At 46.0% G+C, this 25011-nt stretch overlaps 1 protein-coding gene and 1 long non-coding RNA gene across 4 annotated transcripts in view; one reads left to right on the forward strand and one right to left on the reverse strand.

Annotated features, from left to right (window-relative positions):
- C12H14orf132 (chromosome 12 C14orf132 homolog) overlaps positions 1-25011 on the forward strand; it is a 51473-nt gene that overhangs the window by 20102 nt on the left and 6360 nt on the right. For 2 of the 3 annotated variants that reach the window (XR_013160467.1, XM_077123469.1), the window contains exon 1: positions 21284-23335. The exons of the other annotated variant lie outside the window; for it this stretch is intronic. Coding sequence is in view for 1 of the 2 variants with exons in the window: in XM_077123469.1 (XP_076979584.1) it covers positions 23291-23335 (45 nt within the window). In the remaining variant the exon portion in view is untranslated. Of the gene's footprint in view, positions 1-21283; positions 23336-25011 lie in introns of those variants that run through there. 3 annotated transcript variants of the gene reach the window in all.
- LOC143652178 (uncharacterized) lies at positions 18456-22483 on the reverse strand. The gene is made up of 3 exons (XR_013160468.1): positions 22200-22483; positions 21299-21400; positions 18456-20378 (listed from the first exon to the last, which is right to left on the reverse strand). It is a non-coding gene; the product is annotated as an uncharacterized LOC143652178 (long non-coding RNA).

Here is a 25011-nt window from a genome sequence, read left to right on the forward strand (position 1 = left end):
TTCCCTCAGCCAAATCCTATGTGGGATGGAGTTGGTGGGGGAGGACGAGTCTGGGGCAGGGCTTGCACCCTTGTTTGGAGCTGGCCTGTAGAAGAGGTGCCCCTTATATCACCTGCCCTTCGTCTACCTTCTTTTCATCAGTCTTTTGTTTTGTTTTTAATCTTTTTATTGAGAAGTCTTCATACACGTGAAGTCCATACGTGGTGTACAATCAGTGGCTCACAATATCGTCACATAGTTGTGTATTCATCACCATGATCATTTTTAGAACGTTTGCATCACTCCCAGAAAAAAGAAAAACTCATACATCCCATACCTCTTACCCTTCCCTCTCATTGACCACTAGTTCAATCTACCCAAGTTTTTACCCTTTATCCCCTCCATTTTTTATCTTTGTGTTTTTACTCATCTGTCCATACCCTGAATAGAAGGAGCATCAGATGACAAGGTTTTCACAATCACACAGTCACATTGTAAAAGCCATATAGCTGTACAAGCCATATAGCTTATCTTCAAGAATCAAGGCTACTGGAACACAGCTCAACAGTTTCAGATACTTCCCTTTAGCCACTCCAACACACCATAAGGTGAAAAGGGATATCTATATAATGCATAAGAACAGCCTTCAGGATAACCTTTCGGCTCTGTTTGAAATCTCTCAGCTTTTCATCAGTCTTAGCTGTCCTGCCCTAGTAACATCCTAAAAGCCTTCCTGTGGGTGACATGCAGCCCCCCTTGTGTCCCCTCCCTAGCTGTGCTTCTGCCTTTGGAGGAGGACACACCTGCCTCCAAATTCTGATTCCACCAACTCAGGTGCTTTGTAATTTGAGCAAGTCATTTAACCTCTCTAGATATGTTTCCTGGCCAGTAAAAGGGAACAGATGACATTGGTCTTGAAGAGTTGAGTGGGTCTTAGGAAGAGTGTGTGGAGAGTGCCCAGAGCATTACCTGGCTCTAAGGACACACAGCCCAGGAAGGAGAGGGCTACAGACCCAGGGCCTCAGGCTCACTTGTCACCATGTTGGGGCACCTCAGCTGCTCTGGGGTGACTCTGACCAATCTGGCTCCAGCTGGCGAAGTCTTCCAACTCACAGCCCCTTCTCTCAGAATCTTAGAGTTTAAGGTTGAGCTCTTTCTGTGGGTTAAGAGAGGTGCTTGCCAGGTGGCAGGGTGGGATTTGGCAGTGCATTTGTAAGCTCATCTGCTAGTCATATTGTGTTCCTTGCAAAATAATTTTGGACAAGGAAGCAAAAGCCTTTAGCTGTGTTCTTGATTTTAGATAGTCTACTATTTCAGAGAAATTGTGGTCTGGGTATTTGCCATGTGGAAGATAAACAGCCTCCTGAAGCAAAAGTAATTCATAACTTAGTGGGGAGCAAACAGTTCTCTATCACAAATACTCTAGCAAATGATAACAAATATTTGTAGACTCAGGGTTAAGTCACTGGCCCTTAGAATTACTAAGACAAACTTCTGTCGTTATAGCAAAGCCTGTACCCTTCTTGGTAAATAGAATCTTGACCTTTTGAGAGCAAGTTACAGAATAGATACAGCTTTAACTTAAATGTTATGGTAAATATTTGATAAGCTTCCCTCTCATCTATTAAAATGAAGATACACCATTGACCTAGTGCTTTTGCAGCCTCAAAAGCCCTTTTGCCAATAGCTTGTGTCAGTAATCTCTGAAATTTCAAGCAAACATATCTTTTGGATTCTATTCATCATTTGTTTCTGTCTTTACTTTTTTTATTGAAGGATAAACTACATACTGTGGAGCTGTGTGAAGCTTCATGTATTGTACAGAAAGAGGTAATGTGCAGGCTTCTTTTCTGTCCCCAGAAAGGACAGCTTATGAGCGTAACCCTTGGCTGGCATCTGAGAGCTGGCATTTTGGGAGCTTCCCACAGCCCTAACTGAGAGGAGTAGTTCGCTGCCTAAACTGCCTGTGCAAACAATGGTGTATGCTAAACACCTGCTTTCCTTCTGGGACCCTGAGAATTTGGTGTGTACTAGGCAGTGGGTGCCTTCATGACCAACCCCCAATAATAAAACCCTGTGCATTGAGTCTCTAATGAGCTTCCTTGGCTTTCACCACTTCACAGGTGTGGACACAGCTTGTTGCTGGGGGAGTTGAGAGGATTCTGTGTGACCCTACTGGTGGAGGACTCTTGAAGTTTGTGCCTGGTTGCCTCTGGACTTTGCCCCATGCATCTTTTCCCTGTGCTGATTTTGCTTTGCATCCTTTGTGATAAATCACAGCTGTGAGTACAGCTGGGTGCGGAGAGCTGTGAGTCTCTGAGCACTTCATCAAACCTGGGGGTGATCTTGGGAACTCCCTCACACACATAAGTGGACACCCATGTAAGTGCCACCCAGGTTGAGAAGTAAAATATTCTGGGCCCCCTGACAGAACCCTTGTGCCCTCTCCCGGTTACTGCCTCCCAGGATTGGATCGTTGGAACCCACAACTCTCACCATCCCCAGGTTTGTGGATGGTGCTTAGAGCAGGCCCTTCATACTCAGCCACTTTCTATTTGTGCTCAGAAGTTGTTTTCTTTTTTGCATACAGCTTACTCACAGATGCACATTTTGGCTCCTGGAATTAGCTGCCTCTTGACCCACTGCTGCTCTGTTCCACCAAGAAGAGAGTTCCTTGGTGACGTCCTTTCTACCTGCTCCCTGCCTCCCAGACCCCAGACTTAACCCTGCCTCACCTGTAAAAAATCCTGTAAACATGGGCTTATTGAAAATTATATATCTTTTCAGCCCTTCCCAGAGGGGCTTAATGGTCTCCCTTCTTGCTAGAGACTTCTTAAAAGGTACAAATCCCTCACCTACCTCCGAGCACATTTTAGAGCAAAGCAGAATGCAACAGAATAGCTTTTCATTGAGGTTAGCATAGTGATTTTTATCCCACACAGCCAGACACTCAAGAGTGTTGTGGAGATCAGCAGGTGATGTTGAAAAATGCTTTTCTGAGTCTGTCCTCTGAAGCAGATTGCTTCTGGGGGACTGCGTACGGTGGCCACCTGAAGTTAGCCCCGCAGAAAATCCATCAGACAGGATGGCTATAAAAGGAGGAGTCAGAAGACTCTGGCCTTCACCAAATTCCATGTTCTGGCCCAGACCAGCCCTACGTCCCCGTCACCTCCACAATGCAGCTGCAGGCTGCTGAGCCAGGGCTGAGAAGGGCACAGAAAGGCCAAGGACTGACAGGTTGTCGACCTTCTCTTGCCGGATGGCCACAACTGGAGCTGAAGGGGCTCCAACCCCACACTGTGGTTCTGTCCTGACCCAGCAAATCAGAACTCTGAATCCATTTGCATATGAGCAGACAGGCTCAACAGCGGGTTTATTTTGAATATTGAAGGTGCTAAGGTGTGCGAACAGCTCTGAAAATATAACGATGGTGATAATGAGATAACCTGACTTCTGTTAGCACTTACTAAGGTCCAGGCACTGCTCGGAGCACTTCTGATGTCTAATCCTCACAGCAGCCCCAGGTGAAGAGTCCTGTTATCCTCCTTACCATTCTGCAGATATGGAGACTGAAGCCAAAAGTGCAGGGACTGGCCCGAGCCAGGATGTGAGCATTCTGCACGCTAACCTGCTAGACTGCAGCGTACCTTGCAGGATGTCCTTTAAACCTGGGGCACTTCCTTTCCAGGGGTCTCAAGCAGATAGGAATTTCTTGACGTGGAATAAAGTCCCAAGCTCCCACCCCAGTGGCTACAGTCCCCGCCACACCTCCACATCTCCCCACCTGGGCTCTGCAGGTGCCCCTCACCAGGTGGGCTTGTCTCCATTCTTCCTGATCTGCTTCTCTCTTCTCATCCCTACTAGAGGGAGCTTTCTCCAGTGGAGGAGCCTGCAGTGGCTCTACCTTGCTTGTGGGATAAATCCCCACATCCTTTGGCTGACCTTCAGACTCTTGTGAGCAGACCCAAGTCTCCTCGCCAGGCCCGGACCCCAAATGCACCTTCCTGGCCCCCCTTCATCCAGTCTGAGATGCCCGCAGCCCCCTGCGGCCTTCCTTCCAGGACAGGGCAGAACCCCCAATCCTTGACCACAGGGCATGGCCCTTTCTATGGCGTCTGCGGTGCTCTTTCCCTGTTCCTCTCTCGGGACCCCCATCATGTCCTCTCCCTTTGCTCCTCCTTTGTGCGGATGTCAGGCGAGGAGCCCTGAGCAGCTTCTCTGCTATATGGTTCTGTCTCCGCCAGCATGAAACATGCAGCCAGTCCAAAGTTGGCTGTCCAAAGAAGGTGGAAATGTAGTGCGAAAACCAGGAATGAGGCCACAGGCCTCCAGGAACGTTCTGTGAAGTTAGAACAGGCTGAGATTAAGGATCCGTAGTTTCAGGAAGCAGGTTTTATTTGCTATGGCCATAGGGCTCAGCCGAGTAGCCTCTAAAAGTCTGAGCCCCGAACAAAAGGCAACCTTAGCTTTTATAGACTCTTTGACATGTTAAAGACAAGGTAAACAATTGGCTGATTTAAGTTGAGAATGGCCCAGAGCTGAGCTGTTGAGGGGCCCCCAACCCATGAATGTCCTCCCTTGCCTATGTGCATCTTCATCAGTTCCTGAAGGCTAGGGGAGGGGGTTTCTATCCCAGGAAATGTGCCTTATCTCGCTTGCCTGCGAGGAGAGGGGGTTTGGGGATTTTCCACAGAGAGCACAGCTGAACCAGAAAGAGGGGAAGGCCTGCCTGCTACAAAAGCAGGTCAGATTGGGGTCTCAGGTGAGACCTTTGGCACATCCTGGTACCCCTAGACCACCATTTCCTCAGCTGTAAGATTGGAGTGAAGGTGGCCCCTGCATGCCCAGTGAGCACTGAACAAGCTGGTGTTTGGATATGCTTCAGGACATGTGAGGTTTTCACTGTTAGACTTGTTTGTTGGGCAAGTGGGTATGTTAATGTATTCCAGCAGATGGTTTTCATCCCACACCTCTTCTTTCTCTTGCTACAGGCTGGGAATTCAGGGCTCAGCTCACCCACAGGGTAGTGTGACCTTTCTCTCCACCCTCCCGCCTCACCCACCCACTTGGTTTCCTCCATAGTCACCCCTCAGCCCCACTGGTGCCCCCCCAGAGGAGGCAGGAGCCTGTCGCTCTGGCCAGAGCCTCACCCTCCCATTCAAACCCAACACCATTCTGCTCACTATCAGGGAACCCGGCTGTCTGAGGAGAAATAAGCTCTTTGTCCATCACACTAATCTTTGGAGAATCCAGGGCACCATCTTGGAGGGGACAGAGGGTTTGCTGGCCCCCAAGCCCTGACCACATCGAATCCATTTCCCCAGCTCACTGCACATAAGCTAATAGCTGTTGAGTTGGAAGGGAAGTGTTGATCTCATAATTCTAGACATTAAAAAACCTCTTTCCAGAACTACTTCCATCTTTAGGTAGTAAAAAATAAAGGTACTGTCACTAACAACTATGATTAATTATAACTCTAGTAAAAAAGATGACAGTGTCTGAGTTTCCTGTGATGCCAGAACAGAGTACCACACGCCCTGTGGCTTAAAAAGGTGGAAATATGTTCACTTACAGTCTCTGGAAGCCAGAAGCTAAAATTCAGGTGTTGGAGGGGTTGGTTCCCTCTGGAGGCTCTGAGGGAGAGATGTTCCCTGCCTCTCTTTTAGCTCCCAGTGTTTGCCAGCAATCCTTGGCATTCCTTGGCTTATAGGCACATCACTCCAGTCCTTGTGTCCATCTTACATGGCCTTCTCTCTGTTTTTCCCTGGGCCTCTCTTTTTCTCCCCTTGTCACTAGATTTAGGGCCCACTTAGTTATCCAGGATGACCTCACCTTGATATCCTTAACTTAAGTAGATCTGCAAAGACCCTTTATCCAAATAAGACCACTTTCACGGGTACAGGAAGTTAGGACTTGGGCATATCTCTTTCGGGGCCACCATTCCACCCACTGCATACAGCTCATCAGGTGCATAGTGGTTGACCTTATGTTGGGCCCTGAGCTTCTTCCCAGTTGCTAGCCTCTTACCTGTCAATTTCACAAGCACCCAGGGAGGGAGGTGCTCTCATTATCCCCAACTTACAGGTGAGAATAGTAAGACTTGGAGAAGATAAGGGATTTGTCTAAGGTCACTGTCTAAGCCTACCAGGGATGCTGTAACAAAGTACCATGGACTTGTTGGCTTAAAACAATAAGAATTTGTTGTCTCATGGTCTTAGAGGCTGGAAGTCCTAAATCACGGTGTCAGCAGGGCCAGGCTGTCTCTGAAATCTATAGTGTTCTGGGGGTGACTGACTGGCAAACCATAACCCACTGACTGCCTCTATCACATGGCCGTCTCTACCTCACTTTATCTCCTAATGGGTCCAGATTTCCTCTGTCATAGGCCTCCAGTCAAACAGGAGGAAAACCCACTCTCATCCAGGGTGGCCTCACTTTCACCAATGACACCATCCATTTGCCCTATATGCAAATGGATTCATGTCCACAGGGCTGAGGCTTAGGACTTAGCCGTGTCCTTTTGGGGGACGTGATTATACCCACAACAGTCCCACTGCCATTGGCAGCCAATCAACCCTGAAAAGCAGACAGCCCAAGTCCTCGGGGGAAGTTTTCCTCTGTGTGTGTGGGGGGGGTTCCTATCACGTGTTGCCCCTGGGCGTGTCTTTTACCATCCCTTGTTTCAGTACATAAATCCACATAAGAAGAAGCTGCCTGCTCTCATCTAAGTCTTCTGCGATAGAAAACGTGGCCACCAGGAGAGCCCCGTGTCTTTGCTACGGTTGGGTGTGATGAACTTCTGGACACCATAGTAGATGTGGTAACTGGAGTCTAGTTGGTGTGCAGTTGTGTATGTGTGTGTGCATGCATGCGTGATGGTTTTAACTACTTTCTTTTATGTAGAACTTAGAACTTGTTAGCTGCTGTATTGCCAGTATGTAACAGATGATGCCCTTGGATAAGAAAGATTTAAAGAATAAATGTTCAGCATAATCCCACAGGCTTCTCACTAATCCTCAATAGAAGAATTATTCTACTACTTAATCTTCTATCATGGTTGCCTCATTACTTGCTAGTGAAGAGTTAATCAAACCTTCTATGCATCTAACCTGGGCCACCAACCCATTTGGAAGTCAAAAGCCTTGCAGGCAGCTTTTCTTATCGGCTGGTGCTTTTCTCCAGCAAGTTGCTCCATTTACTGAGCGCTTCCTGCATGTACATCATCTCAGAACCTTTCAATGGTCTGGTGGTTGGAGGTATTTTCCCATTGATCAGGGAAAGAAAATGAATTCAGGGTGAAGCAACATATGTGTGCTGGTTTGAAACTGTTGTGCACCACAGAAAAGCCGTTCTTTTAACCCTAATCCAATCTTGTGGGGGTAGACCTTTGTAGGGTGGGATCTTTTGATTAGATTATTTTCCTCGGAGGTGTGGGCCACCCAACTGTGTGTATGGCCCTTTTGATTAGATTATTTCCATGGAGTTGTGACCCTTCCCATTCAAGGTGGGTTTTAATTTTACTGGAGTCACCATGTGCTTTCCCATGTGACAGAGAAATCCCAGACAAAGAAATTGGCCTTTCTCTTGCAAAGGTATCCTTTTGTTGGGTGCCTTAATGTGGGCATTTTCATGGCCGTAGGATTATAACTTGTAGCTTAATAAATCCCCTTCATGAAATCCAATCCATCTCTGGTATATTGTATTCCAGCATCTTTAGCAAACCAAAATAATATGCCTGTGGCTTTTACCACCGGCAGGGCTCAGCCAGAATCTGCCTGTGGCCAGAAGCACCAGCCCTCATTCTTTTCCCCTCAGCTGCGTGGCAAGTATCACCATCTCTGATTGCTCCCAGAAAGCAAAAAGAAAGAGAGCCACTGGATCTTTGTACTGTCCTTCCACTTATCCACTCACTTTTTCTTCCCTGCCTGGGGCAAATCTGACAGAGATGACAGTCATCTACCTGTATCTTTGCATTAGTAATTGGAAACCCCAGGACTGTCTTTGTCAATCAGAAGGGAGATATTTTCTGCCTGATCTTAAAGAAAATTATGCCTTCCCAGCTCCCTGTCAGCCATGGGGAAGTATCTTTGTAAGGATTATGCCCATGGCACCAGCCTCAAAGGCACTTTTCTGGGGGGTGTAAGGGTAGAATTTGCACCTGCCATGTGGGAGACATGTGGGTTCAATTCCTGACCTTTGCACTCCCAGCCCGCCCCCCCCGCAAAAGTCAACAAATGGTGCTGTAATAACAGGATAGTCACATGGAAAAGGAATGAAATGTGACTCTCACCGTACAGCATACTTTAATAAAAGCAAAACAAACAGACAAACAAAAAACACTTCTCTGAGCAGCATCCTTGTTAGATCCTTGGAGAATAGGTCCAGCTCCCTTTTCAAAACATTTCAATTTGAAACCTGGAACAGGGTTTTTCAACAGAGGATTAAAGTGCTTTCTTTGCTCCTGGGCTTCAAGTACGTCCTTTCTTGCAGCGTCCTGTGCCTGGTTAGCCTTGGAGGGCCCTTAAATCCTGGGGAGAATAATACAGCCTTGATTGTGGGATGATTTTCCTTACAACGGGCAGATTGATTACCTGTGGAGCATAATATGGGCTGAATTTTGCCCAAACTAGTCAGCAAATGTTTATTGAGTGTCTACTGTGTGCAAAACACTCAGGATCAAAGATCACAGCACAAATCCTTTCTGCCCTGAGTCATGAAAGGGCTGGGTATCAGGACACACTCTACCATATGACTTTTATCACATGGAAAGAAAAATCTTTTCATCTGATGCCTGCAAAAACTCTTGAAGCTGTGAATGTTGCATAAACTAAGGCCAGAGAGGTTTTTAAGCAGCTCTCAATTGCAGTAGTTGGACAAGAATTCAGCTCTCCTTGCTCCTGGCTGTGATCTTGGCCCCTCACTGAGCCCCCACTGATGGATGGCTGAACTCTGGAACAAAGGGCGAATTAGGGGTAGCCCACTCTCTGGACATGCCAACTGAAAAGGTGCTAAGGTCCTTGTAGGCAGTTACCTCTTAATAAGTCCGTTCCACTTAAGGAAAAGGACTGCGGGGTCCTGTTGAGGAATAATGAAACTCATGTCCCTGCCTTTATTTGCATTCCTGGCAGTTAGCTTTTTCCACGCTGGGATTTAACTCAAGCCATCTCTCTTGGACAGTCTTGCTCTTTGCAGTGATTATGGCCATGGCACCAGCCTCCTTCGTCTTCTCTACCCTGATTTATTTATAACACGTGGGCTCTTTTTACCTCCTGTGCTCTGGCAGGGGGTTTAAACATGGCTTCCTGAAAACAGATGGGAGAGAAGAAGCTTTCTCTAGCTTCTGACCCATTTTGGCTTACCAAAATAACCATGTGTGGCTGCACATGTCCCACGCTGGGTTATGTCAGCAGTAGCCAGCAATCTAAGATGGTAAGTCAGCAGAGGATGGGGGAGAGAGTTTTAACCAGACCTAACTTATAATAGCAGCAAGTTCTTGGACAGAACAACCCCCTTTCTCTGCCTGACAAACTCCATCCTATCCATCAGTCAGGACTCAGTTCAAGAGACCCCTGCTCATCAAAGCCTTGCAGTGTGTCCTAGTACAATTACTCATAGTCTGTGCCACCTCTTCTCTCCTTCTTCTGAACCATGCAGGTGTCCCTGTAGGGGAAAGATGCAGCAGATTCTCCTGGGGAGCTTCAGTGGGTTTGACTGGGAGATGCATTGACATTTGTAAAAAGTTTTACTGGAAATTCTAATGAGCATCTAGCTCCATGAGAATCTGGCCAGGTGAGGTAGTTTACTTAATGTCATGATTACTAATGAAAATAGTTTTACTGTATGGAGTAAAGGGTCTGTGTCTGAAGTTGTATACACCCCATAAAGGGTCATGGTCTTTCAGTCCTTTCCTGGGGGTGCAGACCTATTGTAGGTGGGACCTTTTGATTAGGTTATTTCAATTGAGATAGGATTCACTTTGTTCAAGGTGGGTCTGAATCCTCTTACTAGAGTCCTTTATAGGAGGATAAAGGACACACAGAAATTAAGAGAGTCTCACTGAAAAAGTCCTAGAGAAGCCAAGGGGAAGCTACTGAAGCCAGAAGCAGAAAGCAAGGCAACCCAGGAGAAAAGGACTATCAGATGTTGCTATGTACCTCGCTACCTGACAGAGGAGCCCTAGCTTGCTGGTAGCCTGTCTTCAGAGAAGGTAATTTGGACATTTTTCATGGCCCTAGGAACTGTAAGCCTTCAAGTTAATAAATCCTCATTGTAAATGCCATCCCCTTTCGGGTATATTGCATTTCATCAGCTTTAGCAAAGTAAAACAGGGGCTGAAAAGGTGGTCCAAAATAATCTGCTTAGGGAGGCAAATTCTCTGAGTATGGTCATTGTACCTTCACTCCAGAATGTTCAACCAGTACTCGCTATGAATGGATTTTGTTTTTGCAAATTCACCTATCTCTAAAATTTATTTGTAACCCTGAGAGCATGCACAGAGCAGCAAAAAAGGGGTGTATACAACTTCAGACACAGTTTCTCTTTCTCCCTTCCTCTGCCCTCTGTCCATGCACATATTGTTGAATTTTCATAAGTCAAATGCACACAATTCCTGATGTGCATATTCCAAGCTGTGCTGGTTTGAAGCCGTTGTATACCCCAGAATAGCCACGTTTTCTAATCCAATCTTGTGGGTGCAGACCTATAATGGATGGGACCTTTTGATTAGGTTGCTTCCATGGAAATATGACCTACTCAATTGTGGGTGGGACCTCTTGATTTGGTTGGTTCCATGAAGATATGACCCCACCCATTCAAGGTGAGTCTTAGTAGCTTACTGGAGTCCTATAAGAGAACACTTTGGAGAAAGCTCAGACACAGACACTTGGAGATGCTGAGAGAGCTATTTGGAACTAGAAGCTCGGAGACTAGGACAGCAGATGTCACCATGTGACTTCCCATGTGACAGAGAAAACCCAGACTTGATCGGCCTTTCTTGAGTGAAGGTATCCTTTTTTGGGTGCCTTAATTTGGACATTTTCACAGCTTTAGGATTGTAACTTATAATTTAATAAATCTCCTTTATAAAAGCCAATCTATTTCTGATATATTGAAATCCGATGGCTTTAGCAAACTGAAACACCAGCTGAGGTTGAACAAAGCAACACTTGGCCTTCTTGTTTCAGCTCTGAAACTGTAGACAAGTGTCTTTTTCATGGTATATTTACTGCCATATTTTTCTCATTTTTTGTGTGTGCATTTTTCTGCTGATTTCACTGTTTAAAATAACCCCAAAGTGCAGTACTGAAGAGCTGTCTAGTGTTCCTGAGGACAAAAATGCTGAGAGAAAGCTCATGTGTTAGATCACCTTTGTTCAAGTATGAGCTGTAGTGCTGTTGGCTGAAAGTTCTTGTTAATGAATTAATACCATATATTAAATAAGATGTCTTTAAACAGAGGCACACAGAAAACAAGGTTATGTATTGACTGGTTGATGAAAATGTGACCAGAGACTTGCAGGAACCTAACCCTGTATCTTCCCCAGGAGCAGTGGTTCAGTACTCACTAATTCAGAGCAGAACTACCACAACTAATGAGAATCGACTGTACCTGCATGCTGATGGCAGTGGTGTAGAATCACACTCTATTTCAACTTTCTTTTGATAGTTCTCTCTCTCCCTTTTCCCTCCTCTCTCTCTCCCTTCCTCTGCCCTCTGTCCAGACACATATTGTTGAATTTTCATAAGTCAAATGCACACATGATGCAATTCCAATGAATTCATTTTCACACGTTGTCCCCCTTATAAACTAAACTCCAGAATAAATGTAACCCGGGTTTTTACTTTGAACCTCTGGCTTCCAGCCAGTTCTCCAGAATGTAGTAGGTATTCAGTAAAATGCTAGTTTAACCAATGAATGAACAACTGAACATCCATCAGCCTCAGACTTGATTCTGCTTAGTGAAAGGGAATTTAACATGATCAGGAGGAGGAGGCACCATGAAGAAACACCATTTGGGTCCAGTGATTCTGTTGAACCACTCCAACAGAGTGCTATTGAATTAATTGGAGGTAAAATAAATACTAATTCATGATAACCTCTGTCAAGGGAAAGTTTTCCCTTGGGAAAGGGAAAACTTTAAAACTCCCCCATTGTTTTGTGCTTGCTCAACTGTTATCCTGAAAAAATAGGTGAGTGTCTCATAACGGAAGCGAGAGAGACCCGGCAGACCCCTCTCTTGGCAGGTGGGGTCATGGTCATGCCAGGAGGTCATTAAGCCTAGCCAGGAAGGGTGGAGTCACCTGCAAGCTGGTCTTGACTATTTCTCCTGGAGGTTCTCAGCCTGTCTTCTTTATAAACAGGCTCTGACCAAGCTCTGGCAGTCCCCTGGGACCCCCGAGTTCTCACTGTGGACTGTGGGATGCACTGTGGAGGCCAGGATCCCGGGAGTCCTGGACGGCCACTGTATGAGCATCTCCATCTTCCCCAAGGGCAAGCGTTCCATTCATTGTTTATAATCACAGGTGATGGGCTCTGATGAGGCAGCCTTTGTTCCTGATGCATTGGGCTGAGTTTCTATGGTAACACTTTCAAAAGAGATGAATTTGCTTTTTCCTCTTCTGAAATACTCTCAGCCTTTCCAGAAATATCCTTATTTTTCTGTGGGTCTAAGCTTGTTTGGCACAGAGCAGGTAGCCACGTCCTCTGTAATGTATATATTGTATCAAACAACTCAACTCATTGCAATTAACTGAGCAAACATTTTTTTAATTAAAAAAATAAATTTAGCCTCTACCCTATGTGAGTAGATATGTTAGGTTCTGAGACTTCAAAGATAAAGGAGACTCAGCTTATATGCTTACAGGGCTCACAGACCCTGAGAAAGATAAGTACCCAGCTAACAGTAATATGATATTATATAGTGTAGTATAACATTTAAAATAATATAACATAATACAATTTAGTATAGTATAATATGGTATAATTAATATTTTAATATTTAATAAAAGAACAGACTAGTGTGTGTCTATCATTGATGCAGTTTGCAAGGACAAGTGAGCTCATTCCGAGTGTTGTCTGTACTGAGAAAGAAATACAATGTCCAGTGAGGTTTGAATAGTCTGAGGATCCATCTCTCCACAGTCATTTGAATGGCCAGAAAGTGCATGAGAAGGTGTGCAACATTGTTAGCCATTGGGAAATGCAAATCAAAACCACAATGAGATATCATTTCACACTTACTAGAATGGCTACTATTAAAAAAAAAAAAGAAAATAGTATTAGAGAGGATGTGGAGAAATAAGAAAACTTGTTCATTGTTGGTGGGACTGTAAAACGGTGCCGCTGCGGTGGAAGGCAATCTGACAGTTCCTCAGAAAGCTAAGCATAGAATTACCATATGGCCCGGCAACCCCACTTCTAGGTAGATGCTCAAAATGAAGGAAAGCAGGGACGCAACTAGGTATTTGTATGCTGATCTTCATAGCAGTATTGTTTGCCAAAAGATGAAAGTGATCCAGGTGTCCACCAGCAAAGGAATGGCAAACAAACTGGTGTGTACAGGCAAAGGACTGTCATTCGGCCATAGAAAGGAGTGAAATTCCAATACACGTGACAACATGGAGGAACCCGGAAGATATCATGTTGTGTGAAATATGCTGGACGCAAAAGGACAAATACTGTTTGATCTCCCTGATATGAAATAATCAGAAAAAGCAAAATCAGAGAGTCAGAAACTAGGACACAGGTTCCCAGGAGCCTGTAACCTGTAGGCTCCCTGGGTGGGGGTAGGAATGAGCAGTTAATGCTTAATTGGTACAGTCTCTGGTATGATAGGAAGTTTGGTAAGGGACGGTGGTGATTGTAGAACAACATTGTAAATGTAATGAACTCCGCTGATTATATATTTGAATGTGATTAAAAGGGGGAAATTTTAGGCTTTGTATAGGGTTCTAGAATAAAAATAGAAAAAACACCCGAGGCCTGTACAGCACAGTGAACCCGAATGCAAGCTACGGGTTATAGGTAATAGGATAATTATAATACAATTATCCATCAGTGGTAACAAAGGTACCACACTAATGCAAAGTAATAATAAATCAGGAGAACTGTAGGGGAGCAGGGTGCCTAATGGGAGCTCTGTATTTCCTGCATGATTTTTCTGTAAACCTACAACTTCCTTAAAAAAATGTACTCAAGCCTCAATGTTTCCTGTATCTTCTTAAAGAATTCTGAAAAAAAAGGTATAATAGACACAGGAAAATGTACACCTTTATTCATTTTTCAAAGTGAACATGCCCATGTATCCAACCCTGAAATCAAGAAACAAAACATGACCAGCTCCCTTGCCCTGAAATTTCCTCCTGCCTCTCCCAGACTCTACCCATCCAGGGCTAACTAGTAGCCTGACTGCTGACACCAGAGATTAGTTCTGCCTGGTTTTTACCCAGGGTGTGGGCCACGGTGGCTCAGCAGGCAGAGTTGTTGCCTGCCATGCTGGAGACCTGGGTTCAGTTTCCAGTGCCTGCCCATGCAAAATAAACAAACAAAAAAACCCAGGGTTTCTCAACCACAGATAATCTATGGTCGATATGTTGGACCAGATAATTCTTTGCAGTGGGGACTGATCTGTACTCTGGATATTTAGCTGCATGCCCAGTCTCTACCTGCTGGAAGCCAGTAGCAAGCCCCCTCCCCATCCTAGTCATAATCACCAAAAACATCTCCAGACATTGCCAGATGTCCTCTGGAGGAGGGGAGCAAAGTCAAACCCAATTGAGAACCACTGATGAAAATGAACTCACATAGCATGTTCTCTTTTGTGTCTGGGTTCTTTTGTTCTATCTTTGGTATGAGATGCATCTGTGTTGTTGCATATAATGGTGGTTTCATAACTCCATTGCTGGATAAAATTCCATTGAGTGAATATGCCATGATATATGTAACCATCCTTTTGTTGATGGGCAATTGGGTTTCTTCCAATTTGGGGCTACTTATAGATAAGGATACTATGATTTCTAGTTTTCCCAGCTGCTGGAATGTAATATACCAGAAATGGAATGACTTTTAAAAAGGGGAATTTAATAAATTGCTAGGTAACCGTTTTAAGGCTGAGAAAATGTCTCAATTACAACAAGTCTATAGAAATGTCCAATCAAAGGCATCCAAGGAAAGATACCTTGGTTCAAGAAGACTGATGATGTTCAGGGTTTCTCTCTCATTCTGGAAAGTCACATGGCGAACACAGTCACAGTTTCTCTCTCAGCTGGAAGGATACATGGCGAGCAAGGCATCATCTGCTAGCTTTCTCTCCTGACTTCCTGTTTCATGAAGCTCCCCAGGAGGCATTTTCCTTTTTCATCTTCAAAAGTCGCTGGCTTATGGGCTCTCTGCTTCTCGTGGCTATGTTGTTCTCTGCTCTCTCTGAATCTCCCATTCTCCAAAATGTTTCCTCTTTTCTAAAACTTCAGAAACTAATCAAGACTCACCCGAATGGGTGGAGACACATCTCCCCTAATCCAGTTTAACAACCACTCTTGATCGGTTACATCTCCAGGGAGATTATCTAATTACAGATTCAAACATACAGTATTGAATAGGGATTATTCTGCCATTACAAAATGGGATTTTGATTAAAACATGGCTTTTCTAGGGGACGTACATCCTTTCAAACCAGCACATATGGGCATTTAAGACTTTAAAGCAGCACTGGTAGCTGCTTCAACAAATTTTGATACTTCTATTTTAATTTTTATTTGGTTCAATTTATTTTCTAATTTTCCTTGAGAGTTCCCTTGATCCCTAGGCTATTTAGAAGTGTGTTGTTTTACTTCCAAATATTTGGGGATTTTCCCACTGCCTTTCTGTTACTGATTTTAGTTCAATCTCTTTATGATCAGAGAACATATTTTGTATGGTTTTAATTCTTTTAAACTTGTTTAGGTTTCTTTTATGGTCCAGGATATGGTCTTTCTTGAATATTCCATGTACAGTTGAAAAGAATAGATATTCTGTTGTTGAATGGCACGTTCAGTAAATGTCACTTGATTGATGGTATTATTTCTGGATCCTTGCCGATTTTCTGTCTACTTGCTCTTTTGATTTCTAAGAGAGGAGTGCTGAGTATGGTAATTTTGGATTGTATCCTAGGCATTCTGAATATTACAAACTGAGATGCTGAGCTCCATTCACATTCTTTGGAGAATGTTGATTTTATTTTTTATTTAGCAGGCTGGGTTCACTCTGTCTATTCTGTCTCACTGCTGTAAGCTGAGGTTCTGGTGTCAGTTCAGATTTTACAGCTTTTGCAATGCTGTTTTAGTCTGTCCTGTACATGCTCCACTCAGAGATTAGTCTGGGACTTGGGCAGTGGTTTACAGCATAGTTCAGTTCTCATATCCTTTGCTGTGCTTGTTTGGGTCTGATCTGTGCATGCACAGCTGAGGAGTGGGCCCAGCATGCATGTGAGTTCATACACAGAATTAGAGGAGCCCCTTCTCCAGTTTTCAGCCTCCTGGGAATTCCCTGACACTCTCTGGTTCCCAGGGTCCCTTTTCCCCTGCCCTCTGGCTGTCCTCTGGCACTGTGGCAGAGTTCTGCACTACTGGGGTATACTCTGAGCAAAGCAGCAAGAGTCAAGAGAAAGGAAAAATAGTGGGAGCATCCCTGCACCTTTTCCCCAGTTCCTCTGGCCGGAGAGAAGGGCTTTCACAGGCGCTGCAGTGCCTGTGGCATGCCTCCACCCTCACTGCCTTGCAGTGCATTTAGCACCTGAGGCTGGCCCTGGTGAGGGCCAGGAGAAACCAAAGAGAAAAAAACATAGGGCTTCGCCCAAACTCTTCAGCTCCCAGGGACACTTTTCTAGAAACGGGGGGTTTCTCTTAGAATTTTGCTATCCAAGTCAGAAGATGAAGCAGGGAAGAGACACAGTAAACCCACGTTGTCGGGCTGTCTTCTGGTTTGATCTTCCCTCCCCGTCCAGCTGCTCTTGTCAACTTGTCAGAGTCTTTAGGAGTTGCTTTCTGGATACTCTCAAGGTCCTTGGCAGTAATCTGCAGTGGGCTCGCTCCATCTTGGCAGGCGCCAAAGCCTTTTCATCACATTTTAACATTTTCCTAATGGTCCCGTGGGGCCGGGGTGGAACTCCATTGTCTAGACAGGAATGAGTCCAACAGTAGAAGTGGCACCAGCCAGCAGGCGCAGCAGGTGGGGCGTCTCCCCACACAGACCCCATGAGTAGGTCCTGCCCACTTGCTCATGGCCCAGGCAGGAGGCGCTGCTTCATCAGCATGGGTTGCAGCGTGGGCGTATAGGGAAACTCAGGACACCTTCTTCATCTCTCCCCTAACCTTCCACCCTCACTTTCAGAATCCATCATGGGGGATCACCAGGCATCTTCCAGTCTGCTTTTCATTTCTATTTTCCCAAACGAAGTCACTGAAAATGAACCAAATCCATAAATAGATAAAGGAGAAAATCAAAACAGCTTTGTTATGGCAAGAGCGTAGCGGGTGGCAGGTCCAGCTCTCTGCCCGGGTCACCTTGGAACCACACAGCATTGACAGTGAGGACGGCAGAGGCTCCGGGCACTGAGCACGTAGATTCAGGTGCTGCATGTTCCATATACATGAGTACTTATCGTCCCCTTAGCACCCTGTGGGGTGGCTCCTAGTGTTATCCCCATTTTACAGACAAGGCAACTGAGGCACAGAGAGGGTCATCATGTGGCCATGCCATACAGCTAGAAAGGATCAACTGAACACCTGATTCGAGAGCCCATGTTACTATCCCAAACTGGCTGCATTTCTGTCTAGCTTAAAGGTCTCCTGACACCAGTGAGATCCCACTGCCTTGTTTCTTTGTTGAAGTACATGTAATACCATTTTATGATCACAGGTTGAATCTCTGTTCTTCTTCAGTGTTGCGCCCTTCAAGGGCAAGGGTCATGGCTAGCCCCTTTGGCATCTGTAGTGCTTCCTGGTGTGAAATGGCCCTTCAGGGTTGTTGAATGAATAAAGAGTGGGTGGCTGGCACTCAATCCATCCAGACTTTATGTTTCAACGGCAGAGACTCTGCAAGAATTTTGTGATGAGAGAAATTCTTTTTATAATGTTTATAGGCTGGCAGAAAGCGTCGCTGGAATTTTCAGATGAACTAGGCCATGCAGAGAGTCTGGGCCACAGATGGTGTGCTCTGAGGAGACAAAACTGAGGCACGGTCCTTTGTACAAATCCCGAAATTGCAGTTCTTTCTCAGATTGGCATTGCTGAACGCCAGATTTAGCAAATAAAACAAGGTGCTCAATTAAATGCATATGTCAGATACACAATGAATCTTTTTTTTTTTTTTTAGTGTAAGTATATCCCAAGCAATATTTGGGATACAGTTATGTTAAAAAGAAAATGTGCTGTTTATCTGACACTTGGATTAAACTGGGCGCCCTGTATTTTATCTGAGGGTTTATCTGAGGTCCCTTGCCACATGGGTGCTCACTTTATGGCCATCCAGTGCTGACTCCCGTCTTGTCAGTATTTGGCAAGGACTTCTGAGCACTGCTGTGCCCTAGAGAGGACCCCATCTGAGCTGCTGCCCAGTAAGAAAGGCCTAGAGAGGAGGGAGGCAAGGCTCATGGGAGGCCAGAATTAAGCTCTCCTGGGCCACAGCAATATTGGAGCCCCACCATCCCTGGAGATGTGGGATGAACTGAATGATTTTACTTCCATACAAATTTAACTTTAAAATCCACAGCTCCGTAGAGTCAAATTCCAGTTGTAGCTGGACCAGGAGCCTGAACAGCAGGCTGAGTCAGGTTGTCGCAGAGAGTGTTCCGAGAGAGGCAGGTCTGATGGGGCCAGGAGATCACCAGCCAGCCCCCTTCACAGCGCCTGTACACAATGTGGGTGTCGTCTCATTCCCCTCCACTGAAAGGGGCCATTACTCAGGGAAACGTCCGTCTTCGGCCAGCCCTGGAGACAGCACTTTGAAGAGTTCCCTTTGAAAGCACTTTCTGCTCCTTTCTCCAGAGGTGCCCAGTTTAGGGGAGATTTATGTAACCTCCGCCTCCTCAACAGGAATAGATTGGGTCCTGGAGGTGGCCCCTCCTCACAGCAGCTCCTCTTTGGGGTGGGGGAGAATCACGTGGACCCCTGAGGGCCCCAGGACTGTGTCCCAGGGCCTTGGGACAGTCCTGCCCTCTCGGAACCCCTTCCACGCGGGGCTCAGCCACCACATGCCACAGAGCAGCCCCCAACCCTGGGGGACGGACCCCCCCCCCCCAGGTTCAGAGAGGTGTTCAGAGAGACACTTTCTCGTGTCTGTTTCATCTTATAGTAAAATAATGCCATAAAATCAGCCTCCTTCCCCGCCTCCTCCCCTTCTCAGTTGTGAATCTGGCTTGTATATTCACAATCCATGTTAATACTTCTACTTACATGTACGTGGATCTGTGCAGAACATGTAGTATTACATGTCCGTGTTTTTAACTTTAGAAATGGTATCTGAGTTTATTTTGTAATTTGCCTTTCCCTCCTCCCAGGAAAGTGTTTTTCACCTGTGTTAAAGTATAAGCACCAGCCAGCAGCCCCCTTCCGTGAGGCAGTTTTTATTGTTATCCCTGTTTTTCAATAAGAAATCTGAGCCTCCGAGGGGTTTAGAAAGGGGCTGGAGACAAACCAACACTGAAACACTGGCTCTGAGAATAGAGACACAGTCTTTCAATCCTAAATCTCATCCTGTGCTTGGCATTCTTGGCTGGTAGTATAGAATCCATGCCTTCTCTAAATATTTTTGGAGTGTGTGCTCTGTGCTAAGCATTGGGGGTACTGTGGGAAACTGGAAACATCCCTGCCCTTGCAGACTTGATGGTCAGGAAATCCAGGGCGACCTTGGAGCTCAAGGCTTCTGGCCTGCTCTGTCATAGAATCCATTCTTCAACAGCCCAACTACTGGGTTTATGATTTTGATATGAACATTTTCTCTGATGAGGAAACCAGCCCTCGACATCATCTGGTTGAACCCAGTAAGCGCAACTGTGAACCACACTCTTTTGTTCTCCCTTCACGGGCCACACCCTTCTTGGCATGTTAGCCGTTTTGGTATTTGAAGTTAGGGGCCATATCCCCCAAATCTGCCCTGAGCCAAAGCCTCCAGACTCCGTTTGTAGGGTACCCATTGCCCATCTCAACATGAGCGTGCCACCCAGAGGGCATCTCTGAAAGCGGCTTCTGAGTCTTGGAGCGCGATTTCCGGATGCTTCCTTCACCACCTGCTTCCAAGGTGACTTCCACCAAGACGCCCTCCTTCTGACCAGGAGCCATTTCTTGATCAAATCTTCCTAACTTCCAAATGGTGGAATTGTTCTCCAGTCAAGATTTTACCTTTTCAAGTTATTTTACATTTAGAATCTGTTTTACAAAGGTAAAAAAAAAAAATCATAACAAATCAAAATCAACAAAAAGAGAAAGATTGAGTGACAGTGCTGGCCGGCCCTGGAGCATCTCCCAGCAGCCTGCCTCAGCAGAAGCTGGCGGTGCGGGTGGGGCTGCTTGTCACAACTGCAAATGAGTATCTGATGACTTGATCGCACAAAAAAGCGCCTGGACTAGAAATGCCAGATGCCCAGTGACCTGCGTTTTGTCTTAGGCTGTTGGAGAAGAGATGCATTTGGCATTCTTAGTTTTGAATTATTACAAGAACAGTAGAAGGAAAGAATATTAGTAATTATCGAGTAGCTGTTTTGTGCTATGTTTCATCATATATGCTTTTATTCAGTGCCTGCAGTAATCCCACTAGTTTTATGATTTACAGGGAAAGAAACTGAGGCAGGTGGGTTAAATGGCTCCCCCGAGTCTCCCCTATAGGTGACAAAGGAAGATTCGTACTTGATTCTTTCTCTCATCAGAACCCACCCTCATCCTCCACTCTCTGAAGGCAGTGGAATCAAACCCTGGCCATGCTGCCTGGGAGTGCTGAGTGGTCCCTCAGGGTAGAGGACAGAGAAGGAGTTCGCCCCATGGAGAACGCACTGTCCCACCACTGAGGGGATACCATGTGCGGGAGCCCTTCTGCTGATGTCAAATTCATTAATTCCACATGGTTTTACTTTTTACCTTGTGTTTAGAACGGGGTTGAGGGAGCTTTGAGATGAGTAGGCCATGTCCTTGCCTTTGAAGAGCTCCCTGTCTCCTGGGAGATGGACATCAGCTATGGGGCTGTCCTGGATCTTTTATGGAACCCAGTGGGAGGGTATGCTCGGCAGAGTAATGCCACCCCACCCCCCAAGATGACCACCACGTCTTAACCCAAGGACCTGTGAATGCATTACCTTGTACTGCAGAAGAGAGCTTGCAGGTGATTACGTTCAGGATCTTGAGATGAAAGACTCTCCTGGGTTAGGGAGGTAGACCCAGTAAAACCACAAGGATCCCTGCAGAGGAAAGAGGGAGAAGAGGGGACAGAGTCAGGGAAGGACTGGAAGATGCTGTGCTGTCAGCTTTGAAGATGGGGCCAAGGAATGTGGGTGGCCTCTAGAAGCTGGAAGAGGCAAGGAACCAGATTCTGCCCTCAAGCTCTAGAAGGAACAACCTTGCCATTACCTTGACTTTATCTAAGTGAGACTTATTTTGGGCTCTGGCTCCAGAACGATGAGAAGATAAATGTGCTGTTTAAACCAAGCATGCAGAACTTTATTACAGCAGCCCTGCAAACCAAGGCAAGTGGCCCTCCTCCACGGTAGAAGCTCAGGTAGAGGCTTGACCAGGCAGCCTGGAGACAGGAGGCACTGGAGAACTGGCATGAAAGAAAAGAATCCCCACATCTGTTCTCTGTGAATCCAAAGAGGGAGAAATAGGAAGGCATCAGAGTTCAGAATCAGCCAAGGTAATGATAGCAGTTGTGTGTCCAAAGAGAGAGTCACCATCATTGATTCAGTCAACAAATATTTATTAGGCACCACCATGTGCCAAATGTGTGTGAGGTTCGAGGAATTCTCTGATGAGGAGTGAAAAGACCTGATCCTACCTTTATGAAGCTTCCAAGTTCTGTGGGAAACAGACCGGAACTGTCTCTTGTGACAGGTGCCTCCAAAGAGAGGATAGGATATCACTCAGCAAGGCTGCAGTGGAAAAGACGATTGGGCCGAGAGCTGAGGAATGAGTAGGAGTTAGCTGGAAGCAAGAGGGAGCAGAGCTTGTGTAAAGGCCTTGAGGAGGGCAGAGCACAGGTACCTGAGGGGCAGGTGGTTCCAGGTGAAGCAGAAGCTGTGGGTAGACCCCACCATGCTGGTCTGCATCTTAAAATCCATGGGAAGCCGTGATGTTTTAACCACGAATGGGGACACAGCTGGGTTGGGATTTTGGAACAGTTACTCTGGCTGCGGTGCTGTGGCGAGCAAAGGCAGGGAGGTCAGCTGCAGATTCTGGGAAGCAAGCGAGGAGGTTGCTGAGCAACCCAGAGTGGTCATAGTAGAGCTGTGCAGGGAGGAAAGATGCGAGAGGCATCAGTGTGCTGATGTAGGACATTGGTCAGATTGAGAAATAACACATACAAAACCTGGCCCGTAGGAGATGTGCAATGGCTGACAGCATTTGTATTGTTACTTTTTTATATTGTCTCCCTGGCACTTCCTAGCACTGCTGGGAGTAGGTGCTGTTACCCCTGCATTACACATCACAAAGCCAAGGCTCCTAGTGTATAAAGCACTTGCCCAGAGTCCCACAGAGGAATATGACACAGCTGTCCCAAAGGAGCTGCACACGTAAAAAGAGCTGTTTTAGGGGTAAGAATGCCAAGAAGTCACTCTTCTTGGCCACAGCAGGTGCTCAGCAGGTACTTGTTGGGTCGTAATCTCCACTCTCTGAAGACAGCCACTGAGGTTCAGTGCTGCTTAAGCCTGGAGCAGAGCAGGCCATGGCATAGGGCTGGGAGTCCCCAAACAAAAGGCACAGACCCCATCCTGAAGGGGCACTACTGCATGTGGGAGACAGCAGGGTCCAGGCGGCGACAGCATCTGCAGTGCCTGGATCTCAGCCACTGACATCGTTGACAGACAAGGGGTGACTGCAGGATCCTGCTCAGAGGGGCCCCAGGAGGCTTCCCAGAGCACAGGGCTTTGGAGATGGGATCAGGAACATCCCTAGATCCTCTGTTCAGTGTCTCCTCTGACCCTTGTGGGTTTTCTAATCAACGTTTCTTACCACCTCTTGACTGATACGCTGGCTCCAGTTTTGTCTCTTAATTTGCGGTCTCTGTTGTTGCTGGACAGAAGTTGTAATTCCAGCAGTCGCACCTGGCTATCACGGCTCTTGGACCTTTATTTATGATTGTAAAGCTTAGAAAGACCCAGTTCCCATCTGGAGATCAGGTAGGCACCCAAAAATGTTTTATTTTCATCATAGCTTGCATCTGAGCTTTAAGTATATGTGTATGTGTGCAGTTTGGGGATATGAGAGGGATTTATGTCAGATGACCATTTCTTTATTCTAAAAGTTCTTCATTGACAGAACTTTCCATCTGTGTATTAATTATACTTAATACAATGCTGTCTGATTCCCTGTAAATGCTGCCTCTTCTTCAGGCTCCTAAACTTCAAATTCCCAAGCAGATTTCTGCATTCATTTAGCCTGGCCCCAACCTACCTCTCTGGCCTTATCCCCTGTCACAGGCTAGGTGCCTAGTACTCTGCTACCATCTGCCCATCTGTCTACCCATCCACGATCTACTCCCACCCACCAATCCATTTATCCAGCCACCTGCCCATCCATCCACGCATCCATCCATTCACCCACCCCCACCCACCAATCTGTCACCTGTCCACCCACCCACCCCTCCAAATGGTAAATGTTGGGGTATTTACTCTGTGCTAAGATTCTTGCTAGGTCCAGGGGATATAGTAAGTAACAAGGTGGGTTAGATCCCTACCTCACAGAGCGTATAGTTTACCATTCTCACACAAATCCATGCATTTTTCTGCCTCTTTGTCTTTATTCTGGATGTTTCTTCAGCTTAATGTTCACACCTTTTTCGAATCATTCCAAAGCTGTGAACCCCTGTCCCTTCTCCACACTGTCTGAACTTAAATCAGCACCTCTTTTCTCTGTAATCCTTTCATTTTGCTCAGCCCATTCAGCCTGGATTATCCCCTACACTAGATTCTAAGCTTCTGGGTCAAGTAGTGACTTCACGGTCTCTGCTTCCATCCTCCACCACTCCAGGGAAGGACAGAAAGGAGCTGTGATTTGTGGCATCTTCACCAGACTCTTTGATGGGCCACCCAACATGATAATCACTCTACAGACATTTGATCTTCAGGAAGCCCTGCAAACTGCACATTCTGATGACCATTTTATTGCTCAGAAAGTTGGGGTTTAGAGACGAGAAGTAACTTGTTTGAGTTATGTGCCCAGTCCAAGGTCAGGGTCAGGTGTGAGCTGGGCCTGTGCCTTTTCCTTGACCCCACATGAGCCTCTATCACACATGCTTGGCCCGTAGGAGTTGCTCAGGAACAAATCTTCTGAACCCATCTCTGTTGGGAGGACAGGAAGCTGCTCCCAGGAAGGCTGGCCAGCCACCCTCAATTTTAGAATATAAATAAGTATTCTTTAATGTGTTTTATTGTACTGTGTCAGGAATGGCTTCAGTAGATCTTATGGATTGAATGGGGTCCCCTCAAAATATATGTTCAAGTCCTAATCCTGTGAACATGAGCTTTTTGGAAACAGGGCCTTTGAAATAGTTATCTTTTTTCAGCCTCTTCGATATTTTCTTAAGTTCTATGGTGGGAATACTTTACTTCTGAAATCTAAAGGGGAAAGGAAGGCATTTTGCTTCCCGGTGCTGCAGGGGAGGGCAGAGGAGGGAGCAGCCATCCATCCCGTGGAGTGGCCCACTGGTGTCACGTGGGCAGCCAAAGCCCTCTGTGCCCTTGTGTTTTCAGCTGTGAAGTGGGGGCAAGCACACTGCCTCCACAGATCGTTGGACATATTCACTTTATAGATTAAAATACACAGTGCAAATTGTAAAAACAAAAACAACCACAAA

This window comes from Tamandua tetradactyla, chromosome 12 (assembly GCF_023851605.1).
Source record: "Tamandua tetradactyla isolate mTamTet1 chromosome 12, mTamTet1.pri, whole genome shotgun sequence".
Classification (NCBI taxonomy): domain Eukaryota; kingdom Metazoa; phylum Chordata; class Mammalia; order Pilosa; family Myrmecophagidae; genus Tamandua; species Tamandua tetradactyla.